At 56.9% G+C, this 25,165-nt stretch overlaps 1 protein-coding gene across 5 annotated transcripts in view; it reads right to left on the bottom strand.

The window, feature by feature from the left end:
- Window positions 1-208: 208 nt before the first annotated feature.
- The window catches only part of DCAF5 (DDB1 and CUL4 associated factor 5), an 88,557-nt gene continuing 63,600 nt past the window's right edge, over window positions 209-25,165 (bottom strand). For 3 of the 5 annotated variants that reach the window (XM_029065682.1, XM_029065667.1, XM_029065674.1), the window contains exons 7-10: window positions 24,052-24,118; window positions 13,075-13,202; window positions 5,269-5,292; window positions 209-2,049 (exon numbers count right to left, since the gene is read on the bottom strand). In XM_029065682.1, coding sequence (XP_028921515.1) covers window positions 295-2,049; window positions 5,269-5,292; window positions 13,075-13,202; window positions 24,052-24,118 — 1,974 coding nt within the window. In that variant the 3' untranslated portion in view covers window positions 209-294. The remainder of the gene's footprint in view (window positions 2,050-5,268; window positions 5,293-13,074; window positions 13,203-24,051; window positions 24,119-25,165) is intronic. The other 2 variants (XM_029065692.1, XM_029065702.1) reach the window with 1 other exon arrangement.

The following is a 25,165-nucleotide window of genomic DNA, read 5'->3' as shown; positions in this document are numbered from 1 at the left end:
CTCCGCTCCAGTCTCACTGGTGAAGGAGTCCCTTGAGGTGCTCTTTTTCTTTCTTCCGACGGCCACGGAGCCCAGACCCGCCGCCGGGCGCGGCGAAGACCCCCGAGTTTCGGACCCCGGCTCCACGAGCGCCTTTAATACTCCTTCGCCCTCTCCTCGGTGTCTGTCTAGAACGGGGAGCCGCGGGGGGGGGGGGGGTTCGGTTTTGTAGGATTGGGGGTGGGGGACGCGTGTGGGGGGCGGGGAGAGGGGGTGTGTGTGTTTTTGTGTGTGTGCGTGTGTTTTTGGTACCTATCATGTTTTCAGCTTCTTCTCTGAGCAGGGATTCTCCAAATCCGTGTCTTCCGGCTGCGCTCGGGCCCGTTTGAGTCCGCCGGGGGCGGCCGGGCCGGCCTCCGCCGGGTCCTCCCTCGGCCCGGGGCCGGGAACCTCGCGGTCCGAGTCGGGCCGGGGGCGGTCCCTGCGCGAGAGCGGCCCCGGCGGGGGCGGGGTCCCCCGGTCGGCGTCGGGGCGGGCCGCCTCCTGCTCCCCCAGAGTCGGTCCGTTGTTGTGGGGGTGCGGGGGACGCGGGTGGAAGCGTCCGTTGTTGTGGTTGAGGCAGGCGGTTTCCGGGGCCCTCTCCTCCCGGTCGTCGGCCCGGGTCCGCGGCCGGGGGCCGGGGCCGCCGGGGGCCCCGAGGGTGGAGCAGGAGGCCTTGGGGGGCGCCGGGGAGGGCTGCCGCGGCGACGGCGGCGGCGGCTCCTCCGCCCGGCCCCCGAACCCCTTGCAAAGTGCTTTGCCGTTGAGCTTCCTGGCCTCGAAGGAGGGCTCCGCGGGCTCGGGCGGAGGCGGGGCGTCGCGCTCCCCGCTCGGGCCGCCTTCCCCGAGGCCGTCGCCGTCCCGGCCGCCTCGGGCCGGGTCCGCGCCCGGACCCCCTTCCTGCCCGGAGGGCGGAGGGGCCGGACGGCTCCCCTCACCGCTGGGCCCGGGCGTCCCGTCCTCCCCGTCGTCCTCCTCCTCCTCGGCGTCGCCCCCGGCCGTCCGGGAGGCCTCGCCGTCCCTGCCGGCGGCCGAGTACGAGATGTAGGAGTAGTGGAGCCACTTGTAGGCCCTGTAGATCTTCCGCTCGACCGACTCCACGTCGGAGGACGGGGACGCCCGGCCCGGGCGGAACGCCGCCCCGGAGGGGCCGCGCTCCGGGGACGAGGCCCGCGAGGAGGAGGACGAGGAGGACGGGGAGGAGGAAGAGGAGGAGGACAGGTCGTCCACCCGGATCTGCGGGTAGTCGTAGTTGTCTTCGCCCACGTAGGCGGGCTGGGCCGAGGCCCCGGGCCGGTCGTCCCGGGCGGGGGCGGGGGGCTTCTGCCGGCGGCGCAGGGCGTTGCGCTGGCGGGTGGAGGCCCGGCGTTCGTTGAGCTCCTCCTCGTCCTCCGTGCTGCTGCCTCCGCCGCCCGCGCCGCCGCCGCCCGTGCTGCTCGAGCCGGGGTCCTCGGGGCTGGGCGAGCGGGGCCGGGGGAACAGGTCGGCGTCCAGCTCCGCCTCGCGCGCGTGCTCGTCCGAGTCCGACTCGTTGGACAGCGCCAGCAGGCGCTTGTCCTGGTAGCGCCGCAGGGCCGCCAGCCGCTGCTGCCGCGAGGCCGCGTCCTCCCGGACCGGGGGCGGGGAGCCCGGCGGGGCCGCGGGGCCCCCCTCCTCCTCCTCCTCCTCCTCCTCCTCCTCGGCGGCGGGGGGCGAGGGCGGGGACCGGCGGGCCGAGGCGGAGGACGACGAGTCGCTGTAGCCCGAGCGCTCGCTGACGCCGGCGTGCAGCTGCAGGATGGTGCTCTCGCTCAGGTCGCTGTCCGAGTCCGAGCTCCAGCCCTCGATCTCGCGGCGCACCAGCGAGTCGAAGAAGGCCATCATGCGGGGGTCCTCCTGGACCGACTGGTTGGCGTAGTCGTGGGACAGGCCGCTGCCGCTGTTGAGGACCAGGCTGATGTACTCCTCGTGGGTGTACAGGCAGCGGGAGTCGTCCTCGATGCGTCCGTCCAGGTCCCCGCTGCAGCCCGGCTGCTTGTACGGGCTCCAGATCTGCGGGGGGAAGGGCAGAGACACGGACAGACGGGCCGACGGGCCGGGGGTGGGGGTTGGGGCGGGGGGCCGCTCGCCGCGAGAAAATTGAGCTCTTCCCACCCGGCTCCGCCACGCGCCCGCTGGGTGACCTTGGGGAAGTCACTTCACTTCTCTGGGCCTCAGTTCCCTCGTCCGGAAAAGGGGGATTAGGACGGGGACCGTGTCCAACCCGGTTTGCGTGTATCTACCCCGGCGCTTAGAACGGTGCTCTACGCCTAGTAAGCGCTTAACGAATACCATCGTTATCGTCATTAGTATGACTCCCCTCCCCCCGACCGCCTCTCGCTTGCCCGCTTTTAACGGCATGCCCCTCCTTCCCGGCCCCCGCCGTCTGGCATTAAAAGGGGCATCTCTTTGGGTCAGGGAGCGTGGGGAAGGATCCTCCCGGAAGCCCTCCGGTGCAGAATTGGCAGGGGGAACTCTGGTCCTCTCAGATCCCAGGTCGCGTGGCCTTTCTGTGCCTCAGTTTCCCCGCCCATCGATAAGTCGGGGAAATCCTGATACTTGTCTCCCCACGACATCTAGGCACCCAGTCTGCACTCTAGTAGTTCCCCTACCCGTTATTCGTCCACACGTCCGCCTCCCCCGTAGACTGGAAGCTCTCTGTGGGCGGGGATCACATCTATCGAAGCCTTTTTTTCACTGTGTTACTGTGTGCAGAGCACTGGGCTAAGCGGTCAGTAAATCCCTCTGAATGACCGATGGGGGAACGAGACAATCCCCACCCTGCCAATCTCAGAGGATGCCATGAAAATTAGATACTACGCAGCAGGGAAGGTCAGGAGGGCAGCGCGGAGCCCCCGCCCCCACCGGAACCGGGTAATGTTTCTCCTCAGCTCCCGGAGCGGAGTCCACCGAGAGAATCGATATCCCCGCCTGGGGACCGCGTTTCCCAGAACCTCACTGCGCGATTTCTATTTTGGGCTCAAAGGTGTTGCTTTCTCGCAGCTGGTGGAAAGAACCAACAGGCCTACTCTGCAGCTCCGAGCCCGGCAAGGCAGGCGTCCGTTGCTCGGGGAACCGCACCCTCTCTCTCGCTTGGGAAGGGTCTAGTTGCCCCCCAGTCCCTGGCTCACCCGCCGCCCCCCGTGGAGGGTCGGGCAGACAGGAGGCTCTCTCTGGACCAGAGGATCTTTGGGAGCAGAGACCGGAAGCAGCACGCCTAGTGGTTAGAGCCCGGGCCTGGGAGCCGGCGAGACCTGGGCTCTAATCCCGGCTCCGCGCCTTGTCCCCTGTTTGACCTTGGGCAAGTCATCTCACTTCCCCGTACCTCAATTTCCCCACCTGCAAAATGGGGATTATGTTTACGAGTCCCCATGGGGGACAGGGACTGTGTCCAACCCGATTATTTTATATCTACCCCAGCGCTCAGAACAGTGACCGGCACATAGTAAGCGCTTAACAGATACCATAATAATTATTAGTATAATTATCAGTAGTTTGTATCTACCCCAGCGTTTAGAACAGTGATTGACACAGGGTAAGCGCTTAACAAAAACCACAGTTGTTATACTGCATTCTCCCAGGGCTGAGCACAGTGCTCCGCACACGGTCGGTGCTCAGTAAGATCCGCTGACTAAATTGGAGGGAAGGGAGTCCCCGCCCCACCTCTCAGCCCAGAGAGTTCAGCTTTCTCACCCACCCGCCGCGCTCTCCTCGGCCTGGGGAAGGCAGGCGGAAAGAGAGGCTCTCCATCGGGGCACGAATCACAGAACAAATTAGGGACCCTCCCGGGGTGACCCTTGAGGCCGTGAGTTGGGTGAACTCACGGGTATGTAACTCCACAATCATCCCTCTGGGCAACGAGGCCTCTCTGCCTTTCCCTCCCCCCGGCCATTCTGCCCTTCTCAGACATCCCCGGGGAGGGGAACGCGGCGGGGAAGAGAAGGGCGGAAGGACGGAGGCCGGTCCGAGGCCACTGGAGACCCTCGAGCTGGGAACGGACGCTCCCGCGTCCCCTCCGGTGGTGCCACGGGACTCTCCGGATGGCCCCCGGGCCCCCAAAACCAAAGCCCCCTAAGCCGCAGTCACTACAGGGAGGCTGCTTCCGAGTGCAGTTCGCTGAGCACTTGGAGATCGGGTTTAAGGTAATTAAACTGTCATCTCAAATGGGAATGATTAAATCCATTTGACTGGCAGGCGGGTCTCGAAAGCGGCACAGATAAACTCTCGGGGGGGGGAGGGAGGGGAAAAAAAAAATTGGCCTGTAGCCATGGTAACAGAAATGCAATTCAGAGAGATCCTCTTGCCTGATGGGAAGGTGATATAAAGAGTAGCGAGCCAGAGGTCCTCTCAACACCCACCCGCACACCCCGCCCCATCCCCACCTTTCTCAGGGTCAACGATGGCTTCCCACGGGCTAATTCTGGGCACAGCCGCCAGAGCCCCATTCCACAGATGACAGAATAAAACAGAGAAAGAGAGAGAGAGGAGAGAGAGAGAGAGTGTGTGCTTGTGTGAATGTTTGTGGTGTGGCAGGGCGGAGGGAGTGCCGTTAGAAAGAGAAATCCAATTAGCCTCTCTAAAGACTGCCGGGCCGGCTAGGAGAAAAGCACAAGGAATTGACAGTATAAACAGACAGGCTGAGCGACGTTTCAAGTTGCGATCTCAAATGCCGACGCTTTCGTCTTAGGTTTCGCCTTCCCCATGAAGCGGGGGGAGACCTCTTTGTTCCTCAGTTTCTCCCTCATGATTCGGGGCTTTTTTTTTCCCCTAAAATCAGTCACCTTCCCGGGGGGATGGGGGGGGCGCGGGGGAAAATCCCGCCTCGGATGAGAAAGTTCTCATCCCAGATCCCGAGCCTGTCATGTAAAGATTTTCCCTGCCGTGCCCCTTTCCCGCTGTACTTCGACCAGGGCCCACACCTGCTTGTCCTCAAAGACCACTGCTCCCCCAGGCCTCCACGGCAACCAGGTGCCCGAGGAGCGGCTCGGGTGGCCCCGGGCCAGTGAGCCCCGGCCCCGGCCCCGTGGCTCCGGGCTGGCAGGCCGCCAGGCAAAATGGCCTAATAGTTCCCCGTTCCGAGAGATCTAGGGAGGGGCAACCAAGCCTCCTGCATCCGGTCCAGGGCCTGATCTCTTGTTTGAGTACAAACACCACCCAGTCTTTCCCCCAGAAACAGCGATTGGTACCTAGAGTCACCAACATACATCAGAGGCAAATGAAAACAAAACCTACCGATGGTTTCTTCAGTCCACTGCTCTGGAAAAGAATAATAATAACGATGGCATTCGTTACGTGCTTCCTACGTGCCGGCCACTGTACCGAGCGCCGGGGTGGAAACAAGCAAATCGGGTGGGACGCAGCCCGTGTCCCACGTGGGGCTCACAGTCTAATCCCCATTTACAGATGAGGCAACTGAGGCCCAGAGAAGTGAAGTGACTTGCCAAAGGCCACGCAGCGGGCACGTGCTGGAGCCCGGATTAGAACCCATGACCTTCAGGCTTGTGCTCTATTCACGAAAGGAGAGTGTGTGTGAGAGAGGGCATGTGTGGGGGCGGTAGGGAGGGAGAGAATGGAGTGGGGAGCAACAAGGCAAGCAATGAAGAAGAAAAGGAGGGAGATGGGAGTCTTTCGGCAGTCCTTGCGCAGTGATTCGCACTGCTCAACCAGGCAGGCCGACGCCACGCGGCTGCTTACTCGTCGCCCGAGTGGGGGGTGGAGAGGGCGACGGGTTAGCGGCTCGCCGCCTGAGGAGAGAGGGGCCCTCCGCCGCAGCCCACGGTCCGCTGCCACCACCCCTTGGCCGCCTGCTTCGAAACGCGGCACCTCGTGAGGAGGAGTCGGTGTGCCCCGGGCCAGAGGACCCGCTCGCTCGGGCTCCTCGGATGTCAGGCCCCTAGGACGGGCCCCCGGTGGGCGGCGGGGGCCGGGAGGCGGCGGCTAGGAAGGTACCACGGGGCCGAGGTCGGACCGGAGCTCGGTTTGATGCGGTTCCTTCGGCCCTCGAGAAATCAGAGGCGGAACAACTGGATTCGGCCGATACCTAGCGGCGGTCGATCTCAAGCAATTCCTGAGAGGTGAGTCACGGCCCGGAGATGAATCCGGAGGTGTGTGCCAGACTGCGGCGCCCACAGCCCCGCAGAACAGAGATGATACTACTAATAATAATAATGATTATGGTATTTGTTCAGCGCTTCACTATGCGCCAGGCACTGTACTGAAGCCCTGGGGCGAATACACACGAATCGGGTGGGACACGGTCTCTGTCCCACGTGGGGCTCACAGTCGTAATCCCCGTTTTACAGATGAGGGAACTGAGGCCCGCGGGAGTTCAGTGACTTGTCCAAGGCCAAAGAGCGGACGAGTGCGGGGTCGGGACTAGAACCCGGATTAGGCCCAGAGAAGTGACGTGACTTGCCCCGGGTCACCCAGAAAACAAGTGGAGGAGCCGGGATTAGAACCCAGGCCCTTCTGACTCCCAGGACTGTGCTCTAACCACTGAGCCATGCTGCTTCCCCGCAGGGGCGGTGGCTCCCACTAACAGATAAAGCCTCCCGCTCCCACCCCCCGGAAGATTTTTTTTTTTAATGGTATTTGTTAAATGCTCATCCCGGTGCCGGGCACCGTACTAAGCGCTGGAGTAGGTACAAGTTAATCAGGTTGGACACGTCCCATGTCCTACATGGGGCTCACAGTCTTAATCCCCCTTTTGCAGATGAGGGAACTGAAGCCCACAGAAGCGAAGTGACCGGCCCAAGGTCACACCGCAGACGAGTGGCAGAGCCGGGATGAGAACCCGGGTCCTACTGACTTCCGGGCCCGGACTCTATCCCCTAGGCCACGCTGCTTCTCTCTCGAAAGGTAGAGATGCTATTCCCACTCTCGGACTAGAAGGGACTTCGAATTCAGCAGTTCCTGGAGGCTCTTTGTGGACAGGGAAGGTGTCTACCAACTCTGTTGCGACCTCGGGCAAGTGGCTTAACTTCTCTGTGCCTCAGTTACCTCATCTGTAAAATGGCGATTAGGACTATTAGCCCCACGTGGAACAACCTGATGAGTCTGTTATCTACCCCAGAGCTTAGAACAGCGCTTGGCACATAGTAAGAGCTTAACAAATGCCATTGTTATCATCATTATTACTCCCCCAAGTGCTTAGTGCAGGGCTCGGCACCCAGTGCAGGGCTCGGCACCCAGCAAGCGCTCAATAAATCCTACTGTTTGGAGGGGCACACCTTGGAAAGCCTCCAGGCCCACAGGGACTGTGAGCCCGTCATTGGGCAGGGATTGTCTCTATCTGTTGCCAAATTGTCCATTCCAAGCGCTTAGTACAGTGCTCTGCACATAGTAAGCGCTCAATAAATACGACTGAATGAATGAATCCTCCTCAGCATCCAACCCCAACCTCAGTCTAGGTGTTTTGAGCCGTGGTCCTCTAGACTAAGCTCCTTGTGGGCAGGGAACGTGTCTACCAACTTTGTCGTGGTGTGCTTTCTCGACTGCTTAGTACAGTGCTCTGCAAGTCAGAGGTCATGAGTTCGAATCCCAGCTCTGCCACTTGTCAGCTGTGTGACTTTGGGCAAGTCACTTAACTTCTCTGTGCCTCAGTTACCTCATCTGTAAAATGGGGATTAAGACCGTGAGCCCCACGTGGGACATCCTGATTCCCCTGTGTCTACCCCAGCGCTTAGAACAGTGCTCGGCACATAGTAGAGGCTTAACAAATACCAACAATACACAGTGGGCGCTCAATAAATACCACCGACGGATGATGGATTGGTGCCCAATCCACGTGGTACTCGGGAGGGTTACACTGTTTCAGGGCGGGACGTCCAGGAGGCCACGAGACCCGGGGGATGGGGGTGGGGGGTCCCCACCGCAGGGCAGCCTCTGTCCACGGCCCCTCGCGTCCTGCGGGACCCCCGCTGTTCTCAGGACGACGGGGCACCCGTTGAAACCTGAGAGTGGCAAACCCTCCTTCAGCCAGACGGGTAGCAGATGGGCCTTGGTGGCAGCCAAAGCAGCAGGTGGGTCGGGAAATATTCATGGAGATCGGCCCTTAATGGAGGCAGAGTCGGGAGCGGACAGGAGAAACACTCGGGATTAGATGGGCCACCCCTAAGCGTGGGAGTGAATATCCATGGTGGTGGCGCCCGCCACCTGGGTCAGTCGATCCGTGGCATTTATTGAGCTCTTACCATGTGAGGGGCACTGTACTAAACGCCTGGGAGGGTACAATACAAAGAGGCCTGAGCCAGGAGGGGGCGATTTTTCATTTGGACTGTGGGGTCGATTCGGGGACAGGGGATGATAAGAAGAGAAAGGAATTTAGAGGTAGAAGGGGGATGGCTTGGGGAGAGGAGAAGAGGGGAGAGCAGGGAAAGGAGGAGGAAAAGAAGGGGGTAGGCGGGCGAAGAGAGGAAGGAAGAGGCATTTATCGATTGCACAGTGTTTCCTCTTCCAACACAGTCACCGCCATAGGAGGAGGAGGGAGTGGGAGAGGAGGACAAGGAGGGTGAGGAGGATGTGGACAAGGACAAAGATGGCAAGGATGATGAGGAGGACGAGGAGGAAGAGGAGAAGGAGATGAGGAGAAGAGCGAGGAGGAGGAGGAAAAAAGCCATCGCTTTTCTTCTCTTCTTTCTCCTCCTCCTCCTGGGGCTTTGAGGCCAGGCCGGAGTGATTCTTCTCACTCCTGGACCCAAAACCCGGTGGGGAGGGGTTGAGCTCCCACCTTAATCAGCCTGACCCACTCAGGCAGCCCAGGGGACCACCAGGACCAGACCGGGCCGGGATCGGCCCTTCCGGAACTGCCGCGGCTAGAACCTCACGGGGACGCGCAATCGACGTGCCGTTCTTGACCGGTATCCGCTGGCCTTGAGCACGGCTGCCCAGGGCATTGCTAATAATATCAACTAGTGGTATTTGTTAAGCACTTACTGTGTGGCAGGCACTGTTCTAAAAGTTGGGGGAGATACAAGATATAATCGGGTTGGACACGGTCCCCGTCCCACAGAGGGCTCACAATCTCAATCCCCATTTTACAGATGAGGGAACTGAGGCCCAGAGAAGTGAAATGACCTACCCAAGGTCCTTCTGACTCCCAGACCTGTGCTCTCTCCACTAGGCTATACTGTCTGCACCGTGGCCCACGGATCCCCGCCCCAAATGGCGTGGCAATCACTCATTCATTCAATCGTATTTATGGGGCCCTTACCGTGTGCAGAGCACTGTACTAAGTGCTTGGGAAAGTACAATACAACCATAAACAGACACATCCCCTGACCACAAAGAGCTTACAGTCTAGAGGAGGGGCAATCGGGCGACCCTACAGGAATTGCCGCGATGCCTCTCGAGCCCCGACCCTTATCCCATTCCTCAGTGTTCCCCTGGGTGGGTCTTCATCGGGGCTTTGGGGAGGGGACAAGGAATGGCTCGCGCCTAGCCCCGGGGAAAAGGAAAACGGCGGCATCTTCCTCCTCCGAAAGGAAGGGGGCAAGACGTGCGGATGCCATCCTGTCCCTGCCTCAGCTTCTCTTCCGGACCCAAGAGGTGGGACAGAGAGGGTGAGCTACGGCTGCCTGCCTGTGCCCCCGGGTGGTGGCTTTGCTCCCTCGGTGCCGACCTCACGGGGCTAAGGCCCCGGCCCTCCGTGAACCCCCGGGGCGGGCAGCCATGGTGCCACCCGCTCTCCGCCACATCCGGGGAGCCCGGTGCCAGTGAAATGACCGGGAAGGGACTCCCGCAACCCTCTCCCCCACACACACACTTCTCCGAGCAAACTGTCTGGCTCAGTCGGGATTGCCTCATGCAGAAGACATTTTCCCTCCCTCTTCTGGGACTCTGGCTGCCTTCCAACCCGTGATCTTCAGTTCAGGGACTCGGGCTCGCTCAACGGTAGCCGGAGAGCAGCCGCCCGCCCCCGGCCCGAGGCCCCCTATGAGGGGCACCACGGAAAACTCTCTGCCCACGGGATGCCCAACCCGGACTCTCCCCGGGGGTGATGTCACCGGGCCCGGATGGGGCAAGTGCCGAGGCTCAGGCAAAGATCTATTAGTGACCCATTAGTCATCGGCGAACACGGGGATCAAAGCCCCGCCGGGGGAAGGAACGGAAAAGCGGAACGGCCCGAGAACAAGTCCTCGCTACTAAGAATTTCCAGGAAGGGGAGGAAGCGTTCTTTCCCGCCCGGCCAAAATTCCTCTTATGGAAGAGCAGAGGCATGAAAATTCGCCCTGCCCCCCGGCCAGGGCTAAGGCTGGGAGGAAACCGAGCTGGGTTGTGGGAAAGGAAGAATCTCAAAAATACAAAACAATAACCCGCAACAGCGGTGTGGCGATCGCGGCTGGGGGCGGCAACCGAAAGCTATCCCGGCTCCTGCACTAGGAGCTCCCGGAAGTGCTAGTTGGGGGCGGGGAACGGTGGGCTTGTTCGGCTGCTGGCGGGCTGGTGGACTTTCACCGCTGTGGAGGGGCTGCTGACAGAACGGAGGAGGAGGCGGCAGAGGAGGTGGAGGAGAAGGAAGAGGAGGAGGAGGAGGAGGAGGAGGACGAGCAGGTTTGGAAAGAACCAACAAATTGCTGGCTCACAGGCTCTGCTCTCTCTCTAGTCCTCTAGACTGTGAGCTTGTTGTGGGCAGGGAACCCGCCTACCAACTCAGTTCCACCGTACTCTCCTAAGCGCTTCGTACAGTGCTCCGCACACATTAAACAATCAACAAATTTCACTCGTCGACTTCCTTAAACTCCCGTCGGGTGGCCGAGAATCGTCTAGTTGCCAGCTGAAGGCCCAGGCCGCAGGTAATCGAGAAGCAGCATGGCCCAGTGGGTAGGGCCTGGGAGTCAGACGGACCCGGGTTCTCGGCCCAGGTCTTCCACTCGCCTGCTCTGTGACCTCGGGCAGGTCACTTCGCTTGGCTGGGCCCCAGTCACCTCATCTGTAAAAACGGGGAGTGAGACCGAGCCCCACGTGGGACGGGGACTTTGTCTTAGCTTGTAACCACCCCAGCGTTTCACACAGCGCCTGGCACACAGTAAGCACTTAACATAGCATAAAAAAAGCAGAGGACGGCCAGGAGCGGTTTCCGGGGAAAGAGGCGAGGGTCAGCCGCTGGAATGAGAGGAGTCGGCGTTGGGCCATTCTCCCATGGAGATGCGCCAGGCTGGGTCCCTTGGACGCAGACAATAAAAATAGTTCTTGGCAGGCCTCCGTTCATTCAGTCCATATGTAACTGAGTCAAGCAGCTCATTAGACCCCAGTGGCCTGAATCACCATCAGGGGAATGAGGTTTTGTTTCTTTTTTGGGTATTTCTGCCTTCCCTCCCAAGGCGATCCGGTCAACGGCTCCCGGAGTAGCTCGAGCAGAGATGGGCCGACTTGTGAGAACAGAAAACGCGGAGAGGGAAGGCTGAATGAACGGAGGTCGGCATCTCGTAGTGGGCAGGGAACGGTTCTACCGAATCTACTGAGTTTTATTCTCCCGAGTGCTTAGTATGGTGCTCTGCACACAATAAGCGCTCGATAAATACAACTGATTGACTTTCAGGTTAAATATGGCAGGAGAAGGACTTGGCCTCTGGGTGGGAAGAGAGATGGGGAGAGCGGGAAAAAAACCGTGGCCTCTGAGAGGACTACTTGGCTACTGGGAGCCCTGCTGCACATTTAAACACCTAAATAATAATAATGATAATGATGACGGTATTTGTTAAGCACTTACTGGGTGCCAAGAACCATACTAACCGCTGGGGGAGATACAAGTTAATCGGGTTGGACACAGTCCCTATCCCAGTCTCAATCTCCATTTTACAGATGAAGTAACTAAGGCACAGAGAAGTGAAGTGACTTGCAGGAGGTCACACAGCAGACAGGTGGGGGAGCCGGGATTAGAATCCTTGACCTTCCGAGTCCTAGGCCCGTGCTCTATTATGCCATGCTACTTCTCTAAATAATAATGTAATAATTACTGTGGTATCTGTTAAGCCCCGAACTATGTGCCAGGCACTCTACTAAGCACTGGGGTGGATACAAGCAAGATGGGTTGGACGCAGTCCCTGTCCCACGCGGGGGTCACGGTCTCAATCCCCATTTTACAGATGAGGGAACCGAGGCCCAGAGAAGCGAAGCGACTTGCCCGAGGTCACACAGCAGATAAGTGGCAGAGCGGGGATTAGGACCCAAGACCTTTGGACCCCCGAGGCCCGTGCTCTAGCCACTATGATAAGTCTGACTGACTGCTTAATTAGGGATACTAATGACGCAACAACACTGAGGCTAAGGAGGCCTTTGCAGTGGGAGAATCTCAAGGCGGAGAGAGAGGATCAAACGTTCTCAAGCCACATTCCAGATTGGGATCAGCAGCAGAATCTGGGTCTCCCTCTCCCTTCTCAGCTCTTTGAGGCAGCACAAATTCCAAATTCAGGCTTTTCTAGGATTTGCCGACTGGAGCGTGTCGGTATCCGGAGAGACCCAAATTCCCATCGAATGCATCACCCTTCCCATACTCCATCCCCCACCCTCCCCTGGCCTCCGAGAACGGGTTGCGTTCATTTCTTTTTCTTTCTTTAAGGTATTTGTTCAGCGCCGGGTGCCAGGCACTGTTCTGAACACTGGGGTAGACACAGAGCTAAGCAGATTGGCCACAGTCTCTGCCCCACGTGGGGCTCAGTCTTAATCCCCATTTTACAGATGAGGTACCCGAGGCCCAGAAATGGAACAACTTGCCCCAAGTCACACAGCAGACAAGCGGCGAAGCCAAGATTAGAAACTAGGTCCTTCCGACTCCCAGGCCCAGGCTCTACCCGCTAGGCCACGCTGCTTCGCCCCTTCTGCCACAGGCGTCTGCCCGCCACGCGCCACTCCCGCGAGGCACGGCCCCTGCCGTCGCCGGCGAAGGGGCTGCGTCTCCCGGGACGTGCCGCCGCCTGCTCACGCCCCGGGGAATCCGCTCACACGTTGTAGACATCCGCCCTCAAGGAGGCTTAGACCGAGTTCTCCGACTCCAACCCGGTGTCTACCGCTAAGGCCAGGGGAAGGAGAGCTTCTCACCTTGATGATCTTTTCCACGCCCGAGGAGCAGATCATGTAGGTGTGTGGGTTGAATCGCACTTGGTTTACGATGGACCGGTGGCCTTTCAGCACCATGAAAGCTCCATTGACCACCCTGCCCACGCCACCTGTGGGGAAAAGAGTCACGGAGTCAAGAGGACGGCCCACACCGGGATGAGAACAAGGTCCGGGAACAAGACAGCAGGCTAACGATTCTGGGCTGGAGACGGGGGGGGGGCGTGTTCAGAAGCCGCCGTGGGCGAAACAGGCCGCTGAATCTTGCGAAAGGCTTACGGCGACAAGGACGACGACGGACGGACGCTTTCCGCACACGCTCTTACCCACGACTGCTTGGCCTAGTGGAAAGAGCGGAGGCCTGGGAGATGGAGGACCTGGGTTCCAAACCCACTCCGGCGGCCGCTCGATAAATACCACCGATCGACTGATAGTGAAATGGGCGTCAATGTGCACGTCTCCATGTTCTTGAAAAACCTCCAGTAGTCATCCACCCCTCTCTGCATCTCACAGAAACTCCTGAACAATGACTTTAAGGCACTCAATAAGCCCTCACATCTCCCCCCTCCATATCTGTCACACCACAGCTCTCTTCATTTTCAAAGCCCTTCTCCAGGAGGCCATCTATGTGTAATCCTCTTTGTTCTCATCATTCCCCCCCGCCCCCCCACCCCAACTGGCATTTTGGGCACTTCTGTTACCTAAATAGCGGGGTACTCAGCATTCACACCCCTCCAGCGCACTCACGAACAAAATCCTTATTCTTGGGCTCTTTCCACTAGGCCACGCTGCTTCCTTGCTCCTCTTGCCGCATCCTGGCGGCAATTTGATCCCCACCCATCAATCAACCAATTGCATTTTTCGTGTGCGGAACACTGTACACAGCACTTGGGAGAGTGTTCCAGAAGAGTCGGCAGACACAAGGAACTTTAATCCCCCCCAAGCGGGAGGAGAACACCCCGTCATCTGAACTGGCTTTCTTTCAGAGTTTGAATCCATTCTTCTCCCAGTCAATCGAGCGATCATATTTATCGACGGCTTACTGGGTACTGTATTAAGCGCTTGGGAGAGTACAATAAAACAGGGTTGGTAGACACGTTCCCTGACTACAGCGCTCTTACAATCTAGAATATAAACTGCTAAATGACATGGGTTGGGAGACGATTGAGGGAGGAGCCGGGTGTGTGCGCGGGGGGACGGGGGGGACGGGGGGGAACGAGGAGGGGGAGGAGGAGGAAGGGAAAGAGAAAATAGTAGGACTTCTTATTGGCCGGGGAACTTCAGCTTTCGTTAATCAAATCGGTCACTGGTCTTTACTGAGGGCTGTGTCTGGAACACCGTACTAAGCACTTGGGAGAGTACACTATTGCAGGGTTGGCAGAAATGAGGAACTTTATCCCACAAGCGGAGGAGAGCAACCCATCATCTGAACTGACTCTCTTTCAGAGAAGTTGAATCCACGCTCCCCTCAGAGTATAAAGTGCTGAAGACACGGGTTGGGAGAGGATTGCGGTGGGGGACGGGGGTGGGGGGAGGTACAGAGGGAAAGAAGGAAGAAGAGAAAGAGGAAACAGTAGGACTTCGGGATATCCTGGGAACTTCCACTTTCATTAATCCATCAGTCGACAATATGGATTGAGCGACTGCTGTAGATTAAACGTTTGGGAAAGGACAATACAACGGAGACGGTAGCCGCGTTCCCGGCACGCAACGAGCTTACCGTCTAGAGGGGTAGACGGATGTTACAATGAATGATAGGTATGTAGATTAATGCGGTAGGGGCTGAGGGTGGGGTGAATAAAAGCTGCAAATCTAAGTGCAAAGGGCCAGGTGGCGGGAAGTTGGGGCTGTGGGCTGAAAATCAATTCAAGTGTCCAGATCCGAGTGCAGTACGTGTATATATTATTTGTATATATTATTTATTACCCTATTTATTGTGTTAATGAGGTGTACATCCCCTTGATTCTATTTATCTTGATGATGTTGTCTTGTTTTTGTTTTGTTCTCTTTCGCTCTGTTGTCTGTCACCCCCGTTTCGACGGCGAGCCCATCACTGGGCAGGGATTGTCTCTATCTGATGCCGAACTGTACGTTCCAAGCGCTTACTACAGTGCTCCGCACCTAGTAAGCGCTCAATAAATACTACTGAGTGAATGAGTGAAGGGCCACGGAGAAAGCACAGGGAATTGAAGTAGTCCATCGGCTTTAAGGCACTCAGTCACCTTGCTCCCTACCTCATCTCGCTACTCTCCTACTAGAACCCGGCCCGCGCACTTTGCTCCTCTAATGTCAACCTTCTCACTGTGCCTCCATCTCCTGAATCTCGCCACCGACCTCTCAACCCCGTCCTGCCTCTGGCCTGGAACTTCTTCCCTCTTCACACTCGACAGACAGTTCCTCTCCCCACCTTCAAAGCTTTACTGAAGGCCCATCTCCTCCAAGAAGCCTGCCCTGACTAAGCCCTCGTTTCCCCTTTCCCGCTCCCTTCGGTGCTGCCCTGACTTGCTCCCTTTACTCACCCCCACCCCAGCCCCCGCGGCACTTGGGTACCTCTCCGAAATGTATTTATTTATTTCAGTGTCTGCCTACCCCTCTAGTGTGTAAGCTCACGGTGGGCAGGGGATGTGTCTTCTATTGTTGTGCTGTACTCTCTCAAGTACGAGGTCCTGAACGCAATAAGCCTTCCATAAATACGATTAATTGATTGACTCGCTCCTGGCTGGACAGGAGAGAAAGCAGATCAAGACCTGGAAGGAGTGTGGCCCAGGGACAGAAAACCGAGCCTGGAGTCAGAAGGACTCCTGGCTGCGCCACTCACCTGCTGCGTGACTTTGGGCAAGTCACTTCACTTCTCTGCGCCTCAGTTACCTCATTTGTAAAATGGGGATCAAGACCGAGAGACCCACGTGGGACATGGACTGTATCTAATCAGACTGCCTTGTATCTACCCCAGAACTTAGAACAGTGCCTTGGCACACGGTAAGCGCTTAATAAATACCATAAAAAGAGAGCTGCTTCCTCTTTACAAAATCGGGAGGAGATGGGGCGGCCATTAATTCCCTTACCTCCACCTTACTGCTGGACCTCTGGCAGAGAACATTTCTGCTAATTCTGTTGCCCTGGACTCTCCCGAGCGCTCAGTACAGTGCTCCGCACATGGTAAGTGCTCCATCAATACCACTGATTGGTTGACATACAGAAAAAACCAGCCACCTCGGTTTCCAGCAGCGGACTCGTGGGGGTGGTTGTACCATGGGCAACCGTGTTTTTGGGAAGAGAAATCTTCCGTCAAATTTTGGAGCCAAACCTGTTTGGGAAGAAGCCGTCCTTGGACAGCTTGAAGCCTACCCTGGCCGGGGGACGGTTCCCACTTCAGGCTTTCCCACCATCCCTCGTTCTCCGCCTCGTTAGCTCCGCCGAGGTTGTACTTTTTACTTCTGCCGGATGTTCCATAAGGACCCGGTGAGCGCATTGGAAAAGGCGGTGGATCCCTCTAGGCTGTCAACTCATTGTGGGCGGGACTGTGTCTGTCTGTTGGTATACTGTACCCTCCCAAGGGCTTAGTACAATGCTCTGCACCCAATAAGGGTTCAATAAATATAATTGAAACACCATTTAAAAAAAACAAAACCTGGGCCCGCTCCCGTCAGGGGAAGGGGCCCGGTATGACCCACTGGACCTTTTCTGCCCCGGATCCACCACTCCCGTAATCTGTTCTGCGCGACCCCTTCTCTGGACGGATCACCTCTGCCTCAAATGCATCAGAACCTTAATCTGGTCTGGCCAACCCTTTCTCTGAACGCATTTCCTCGGACTCAGATCCACCAGAACTTTAACCTGGTCTGGCCGAGACCTTCGGTGGATGGATCACCGTCATCTTCGGGATTTAGTGAGTGCCCGCCCACTACTCTAGCACCAGGTGCTTCGGCCAGAGAACGGGCCCGGGACGACAGGGACCGTCGGACCCAGCCCAAACCCCAAGAAAGCCACGGGGACCACGAGCCTCCCCGCCCCCTGAACACCGACCGTTCCCGAGGCACTGACGGACAACGCGGGGAGCGAAGTTCTGCAAACCAGTGCGAAACAGATGTTTGCAGCTGCCGGGGCCACGGGGGGGGGGTGCCCCAACTGGACCGGGCCGGTCACCATTTGGCTCTGGAAGAGGAGGAGGCCAATTACCACGGGTTCCTCTCATTATCCACACTTGACATTGTTTCTTCCCAATTACAAACAACTTATTTTCCTCTGCAGAGTCGGAGAGAAGAGGAGCTGTGGTGGGCTCACTGAAACAATCTGTGGTTTTGGGAGAGGTGTGTGGCATACGTACACGTGGGTGTATTCATTCATTCATTCAATAGTATTTATTGAGCGCTTACTATGTGCAGAGCACTGTACTGAGCGCTTGGAATGAACAAGTCGGCAACAGAGAGAGACAGTCCCTGCCGTCTGACGGGTTTACGGTCTGATCGGGGGAGACGGACAGACGAGAACAATGGCGATAAATAGAGTCAAGTATACACATACGCATACACACACGCAAACTCTCTCTCTTGCTCTCTCTCTCTCATCCCCATGCAATTCTCCCACCCAAGAGATAGCGGTCCGAGTTATTTGGCAATAAATAATAATAATGGCACTTGTTAATTTTACAGATGAAGTAAGTGAGGCATCGAGACGTGAAGTGACTTGCCCAAGGTCACAGAGCAGACAAGCGGCGGAGCTGGGAATAGGACCCATGACCTTAATGATGGTATCCGTTAAGGACTTACTAGGGGTCAAGCACTGTTCTAAGCGCTGCGGTCGATTCAAGCGCGTCTGGTCGGACAAAGTCCCTGTCCCACGTGGGACTCGCAGTCTTAATCCCCATTTAACAGATGAGGTCATTGGGGCCCAGAGAAGTGACTTGCCCAAGGTCACACAGCAGGCAAGAGGCGGAGTTGGATTTAGAACCCGGGTCCTCTGACTCCCAGACCTATGCTCTTTCCACTAGGCTGCACTGCTCCGACCCCCACAACCTTCCGGTAAAACGAGTCCCGCAACTTCCTCTCTCAAACGGCTGAGGAGGAGGAAGTCGCCAGCAATCTCCACGGAGAAGCCGGGCCTCCTGCGGGAGGTCACCGAAGAAGACCTTCACACTTCCTGCAGGGAGGACGGCGGGAATGGGAGGCCGAGGGAGGCTCTGCAGACAAGAGCTGTTCCGGGGAGCAGCGAGGCTCGGTGGATAGAGCCCAGGCCTGGGAGTCGGAAGGACACGGCTTCTAAGCCCGGCTCTGCCGCTTCGCTTCTCTGTACCTCGGTTCCCTCGTCTGGAAAATGGGGGTTAAGACGGTGAGCCCCCCATGTCGGACAGGGACTGTGTCTGATTTTCTTATATCCACCAGAGTGCTTAGGACAGTGCCTGGCACAGAGTAAACACTTAACTGCCACTCTGATGATTTTTCTGGAGCGTGAACCCAGTTATCTTCCCAGAGTCAAGGGCAGAGACTCAAGTTGACTGCGTGGAAGAAAGGACCCTAGTGCTCAGTACGGTACCTGACACAGAATAAGTGTTTAACAAATGCCCTTTATATATATATATATATATAAATATATATATATATATATATATAAAGGGCATTTGTTAAACACTTATAAATTTATGTATAAATATGTATATATAATATATATTCCGGCTCTGGGATAGGCAATAGCTCTAAATTGGCCTGCCTGTCCCCTAGGGACCTGTAGAAAACGCCGCCCCAGCACCCAGATACATCTCCAAGGAAGCCTTCCCAGACTAAACCCTACTTTTCCTCATCTCCCCCTCCCTTCGGCGTAGCTCTGACTTGCTCCCTTTGCTCTTCCCCCCCTTCCAGCCCCACAGCACTGACTTACATATCCGTCACTTTATTTTTTTTTGGTATCGAAGTCCGTCTCCCAGACCTCCAGACTGGGAGCGTGAATGTGTCTGTTTACTGTTGTACTGTACTCTCCATGAGCCCTTAGTACAGTGCTCTGCACACAGTAAGCGCTCAGTAAATACTATTGAACGAACGAATGAATAACCTTCAGGATGCCTGTTAACGCCGCGTTTGTTTTCGTCTCCCTGGCCGTCTTTGGAAGCTGTGTGGCCTAGCGGAAAGACCACAGGGCTTGAGACTCAGGAACCGGGACCTCCTGTCCCGACTCTGCCACGTGCCCGCTGGGTGACCTTGAGAAAAATCACTTCGCTTCCCTGGAGCTTCAATTTCAATCCATCGGTCGTATTTATTGAGAGCTTACTGCGCGCAGTGCCCTGGACTAAGCGCTTGGGAGAGTAACAATTCAACAGAGTTGGGAGACGTGTTCCTGCCCACAACGAGTTTACGGTCTAGAGGGAATTTCCGTCGGGGGAAATGGGGATTTGGAAACTTTTCTCCTTCCCTCTCAGCCTGGTCGTCCCATTTCATTGTGGGCAGGGAATGTGTCTCTTTATTGTCATATTGTACTCCCCAAACGCTTAATACGGTGCTCTACACACAGTGAGCACTCAATATATACGACTGAATGAACGAATGTGGGACAAGGACTCCGTCTGATTGCATTAAGGGTTCGGCACACCCTTAACAGATACCACTATCATCACCATTATCGTTAGGGTTTTAGGTTATGCTCAGGTTTAGACTAGCTCTGAAGTCCCGCTTCTTTCCGGCATTTGTTAAGCTGTGACCATGTGCCAGGCACTATACTAGGCGCTGGGGTAGAGACAAGCTAATCGGGTGGGACACAGTCCCTGTCCCACATGGGGCTCACAGTCTTCACCCCCATTTTACAGACGAGGGAACTGAGCCAGAGAGAAGTGAAGCGACTTGCTCGAGGTCCACGACAGCAGACACGTGGAGGAACTGGGGTCAGAACCCTGGTCCTTCTGACTCCCTGGGCTCTAGCCACTGGGCAACGCAGTTTCTCTCTTCTCTCTACGAGGCCCGTTTCTCTACGACCCAGCCAGGCTCCAAAGAGCAGGCTCGGAGATGGGCAGGGTGTGGGGGAGGCTCCTTAGGGAGAACCAGCTTCATCGTGCCCCGGCTCGTAGCCTCCAACAGATAAAGACGTCACCCGTTCGTCTCTCGAGCCCCAGCCGTGACCCACCTGCGCTCCGAGGCCCGTTCCGGGAACCCGGCCAACCAGACGGGTTCGGTGCCAGGCCTCGGGGCGGGCACAGAGGGCACGGGGGGAAAAAAAAAAAAGGCTCGCCAAGGGCCCGACACCGGGAGCTGAGGGTTGAGGTAATAATAAGAATAATCCTGGTGTTTGTTAGGTGCTTACCATGTGCCAGGCATTGTTTGAAGCACTGGGGTAGATACAAGGTAATCGGGTTGGACACAGCCCCCGTCCCACACGGGGCTCCCAGTCTTAATCCTCATTTTACAGATGAGGGAACTGAGGAACAGAGGAGTGAAGTGGCAGAGCTGGGATGGCATCTGGGGGTCTCAGCACCAAGGGCTCCCCCTCCTTCCGGCTCCCTGACCTTGGCGTCCAAGCCCACGGCTGCCCCGACCCACGAGCTCTGCAGCCGCGTCTTGGCTCCGTCTTCTCCCCGGCGCTGACCGCCGCTGGGTAGACGGGCACCGTCTCTCGCCTCTGTTGCCAAGGAGATCGCCCCGGCTGGGCAGGAGGGGAGAGAAGGGTTTCCGGTCCGTCGTTCGCTAAGCCTGCTTCAGTGAAGGGGCCGAGCGCCTGAATCGTCCCCCTTTCTTTTTTACGGTATCTCTTAAGTGCTTCTTATGTTCCAGACATTGTTCTAAACTCTGGGGTAGACACAAGATAATCAGGTTGGACACAGTCCGTGTCCCACCTCGGGGGCTCAGTCTTCATTCCCATTTTACAGATGAGGGAACTGAGGCACAGAGAAGTGAAGGGACTTGATCGGACAAGTGGCAAAACGGGGACTAGAAGCCAGGTCCTTTTTTTTTTTTTTTTTATGGTATTTGTTAAACGCTTACTATGTGCCAGGTACCTTTCTAAGCGCTGGAGTACATACAAGATAATCGGGATGGACCCAGTCCATGTCCCATGGGCTCAGAATCTTAATCCCCATTATTCAGATGACTTGCCCAAGGTCACACAGCAAACAAGTGGCAGACCCAGGACCGGAACCCAGGTCTTTTTTTTTTTTTTTAATAGTGCTTATTAAGCGCTTACTTGTGCCAGACACTGTACTAAGCACTGGGTTAGATACAAGCTAATCAGGTGGGACACATTCCATGCTTCCCATGGAGTTCACAGTAATCCCCATTTTACAGATGAGGTCACTGAGGCCCAGAGAAGTGAAGTGACTTGCCCGCGGTCATGCAGGACTGGAACCCAGGTCCTTCTGACTCCCAGGCAAACGCTCTAAGCATTAAGCCACGCTCCTCCTGGGGGAGGCCGGTTCAGGAAGAGCCCCCGGGGCCCTCTCTTTTGGAGAGACGGAACGACCCACCCAACGTGCTGAGGGACCCTGGGATCGGCTGGACCTTCGACCCAACTGTCACCTCCGGCCTTCATCTTGTCGGGGGCCGGTCTACCGTCCGCCGAAAGCGGACCGACCTTCCGCGGAGAATAAAAGGTTCCGACCGGACCGCCATCGATCGGTCGATCGATCGTATTTAGGGAGCACTTGCTGTGTACACAGCGCTGTACTGAGTGCTTGGGAGAAGACAACGATGGAGCGGACCCGTCCCCCGTCCGAAACGAGCTTACAGTCTAGGGTCGCTACTCCCAGACCCTGCTTGCCTCCGCCCCCATCCCTCTGTCCAAAGGCAAAGCCTCCGGGGAACATTCCCTTTGGGATTAGCTTCGGTTTTAAAGCCACGCCAAGTGGAAAGTAATGAAAACCTTTTGGGGAACCGGCAAAAGAGGCAATTAAAACCGCAGATATTACTCCCTGAAGCTAATCAACTGGGGACCTGGAGGCACTAGCGCAAGCCGTCCCCGGCACGCCGGCTAAAATTCGGATCAACCTCTGCCATCACATCTGGGGGGCTTCAAAAGGTGCGGAGCTTCATGTGCTGCAACCAGATTTCCAAGAAGAAAGGAAAAAAAAAGGGGGGAGAGCGCGGAATGAGGGGGAGGAACACGCAGAAATCTGCAGGAGGCCCACTGTAATCCATTTAGTAACCAACCGCAGAGACGGATGGTTATTTTCAAGCAAGGCACTGAAGGAGTTTCAAAAGGCAGTTTGTAACCAGCTCAGACATTTGGTAATAATCTTGTCCATCCAATAATGGGGCAATACCTACTTTCCTTCCCCCGAGCCACCAGCAAGAGACAAACCTCTGTTGCAATATGTTTTGCATTCTCCCGCGCAACTTTTGCTAACGCGTCCCAGCTACGCCCGCTTCCCGGGCTGTTGTCAGGCTTTCATTCATTCTTTCGCATTTATTGAGCGCTTACCGGGTGCAGAGCGCTGTACTGAGCGCTTGGGAAAGTATAATATGACCACAATAATAATTACGGTGTTTGCTAAGTGCTTACTATGCGCAAGGCACTGTACTAAGCGCCGGGCACCGTACTAAGCGCTGGACAGTGACACTCCCTGCCCACAATGAGCTCGCAGTCTAGAGTTCATCCCCTCTAGACGGTAAGCTCGTGGTGGGCAAGGAATACGTCCGTTCTATTCTTATATCGGAGTCTCCCAAGTGCTTAGTACCGTGCTCTGCCCGCAGTAAGCGCTCAGTAAATATGACCGACCGCCCGGAACGGCAACCGGATTTGCTTTTTCTTCCGGAAGCCAAGAGACCAGATGGAAACCCAGGCCACCCGTACTGGGAGGGTTCTCTCCGTGCTCCTTCAGACAGGATCAAAGGGTCGTCTCTTTGCTACGGCACCCCGGCGTTTTACCACAAAGCTCTAGCAAGGGGGAAGAATGACCTCATTTGCCTGGAAGCCCAGGTGTCCTGGAACTGAGCCCACACGGCCATCCGAACGCTTTGCTTCAGACGACTCAAAACAACCCTCCCCACCCTACGCACGTGCCCACACACTCTCTCGCTCTCGCGTTTGCGTCTCTTTGTAACCGTCAACGTATCTCGGCTTGAAACGACCCTGGAGAAGAAAACCCAACCAGGTTACTCTCCCCTGCCACCAGTTCTCCGGCGGAAAGAAGGAGCCGAAACGGAACGGGTCTCCTCCGGAGGGAGTCGTGCGGCCGTGGGGCCGAGCGGAAACTTCGGGGAGTTACAGATACCGTGGAGGGAGAGAAAACCGACGGTGGAGGAGAGGAAGAAGAGCATCTCCGGGTTTGAGGCTCCCTGAGCGATGATTCGTAATGATCGTGGTGTTTGTTGAGCGCTTACTATATGTCAAGCGTTGTTCTAAACACTGACGTAGGTACAAATGAATCAGGTTGATCCCTCTAGACGGTAAGCTCGTTGTGTCTGTTATATTGTTTTGTACTCTACCGAGCGCTTAGTACAGTTGCTCTGCACGCTGTAGGCGCTCAATACACTGATCGATTGAAAAGGTCGGACACAGTCCCTGTCCCGCATGGGGCCCACAGTCTAAATGGGAGGGAGAACGGCTACTGAATCCCCATCTGTCAGAGGAAGAAACTGAGGCCCAGAGAAGTGATTTGCCCCGGGTCACCCAGCAGATGACCGGCAGAGCCAGAATTAGGACCCAGGTCCTCCGACTCCCAGGCCTGGACTCTTTCCTCAGGTTGCTTCTACGCCAGACCGTTTGGAAAGTGGGGCCGTTACCCTGGAAACTGCTTTGGATTTTTTTTCTTTCAAGGTTCAGAAGGATCTCCCGGTGCATTTCAGACCGGCCGACGACCGCTTCCATTCATTCTTCAATCATATTTATTGAGGGCTTACTTTGTCCAGAGCACTGTACTTGGTGCGTTGGGTTCACACTCTTGCCCGGCGGTCACCCGGGTCACCGGCGGAGGGTCCCTTAACCCCCTCCCGGGCAGGCAGGATGGTCTCGATCCCTGAACCCAGTGCACCTGGTTCATTTACTCACCCGCTTCCGGGTCCGGGGGGATTCTCCACATGTACAGGTTGAAGTCGTCAGAGCCTGAGAGGATGTACTGTGAGGGAGAAGACAAAAAGGAGCAGCGTGAGAAGTCAAGAGGCAAACGGACGAGTACGGTGCGGCTCGGAAACGTGACTTCCTTAAAAATTCATCCAGTCGATCGATCGTGCTGAGCGCTTACTAGGTGTGGGCGCTGCACTGAGCACTCGGGAGAGGACAACGTAGCGGAGTTGGTAGACCTGTTCCCTGGCCACGACGATAAGAACCGTGGTATTTGTTAAGCGCTTACTATGTGCCAGGCACTGTACTAAATGCTGGGATAGAAACCGGCTAATCAGGTAGGACGCAGTCCCTGCACCCCACGGGGCTCGGGGCCTTCAGCCCCATTTTACGGATGAGGGAACCGAGGCCTAGAGAAGTGACTTGCCCAAGGTCACACAGCAGACAAGTGGCGGAGCGGGAATTAGAACCCGGGATCTTCCGACTCCCAGGCCCACACCCTAACCACTAGGCCGGTCCACAGGCTTTTCCGACTCTGGTAAAGCAAATATCTACCACGGGAGGAAGAGGAGCTGTCTCGGCTCGGGACTCCAGGGGGTCCTGCCTCGCCCGGCTTGGCAAGCGGGAACGTCCCGTCGGCCCGGCCCATCACGGGGGCGGCCCGACGGTTCGAACCCCGGAGAGTACTCGGGGGCCTTGGCCAAACCAGCCGAGCAGGCTGTGCAAAGCTCTGAGGCGGCTGAGATCCTCGGTCGGGGGGGGAGGCACGTCTGGCTTCAGTGAAATCCTCGGGCGGAGGGTTTCGGAGGAAGAAATCCTCTCGGGGTTTGATTACGGGGATGCTTTCCCAGGAAGCCTCCGCCGGGAGTGAACGGAAGAGGACCGGGTGGACGTGAAAGGAGGGTTGCTTTAGGTCAGCTCCCGTCCGTAGAAGGAGACGGGCAGCGGAAGCCCTCACCGACACACTGCGTCACCTCGTGACCAGTTCACACCCTGAGGATCAGCACGAACTCGAGGGTAGAGCCGGGGCCTGGGAGGCAGCAGGACCCGGGTTCCAGTCCACTCGTCTGCCGGGTGACCTTAGGCGAGTCACTTCACTTCT

The sequence above is a fragment of the Ornithorhynchus anatinus genome, chromosome 1 (genome assembly GCF_004115215.2).
Source record: "Ornithorhynchus anatinus isolate Pmale09 chromosome 1, mOrnAna1.pri.v4, whole genome shotgun sequence".
NCBI classification, from domain to species: Eukaryota; Metazoa; Chordata; class Mammalia; order Monotremata; family Ornithorhynchidae; genus Ornithorhynchus; species Ornithorhynchus anatinus.
The sequence above is the reverse complement of the archived record's forward strand: the minus strand, read 5'-3'. Positions and strand labels throughout refer to the sequence as shown.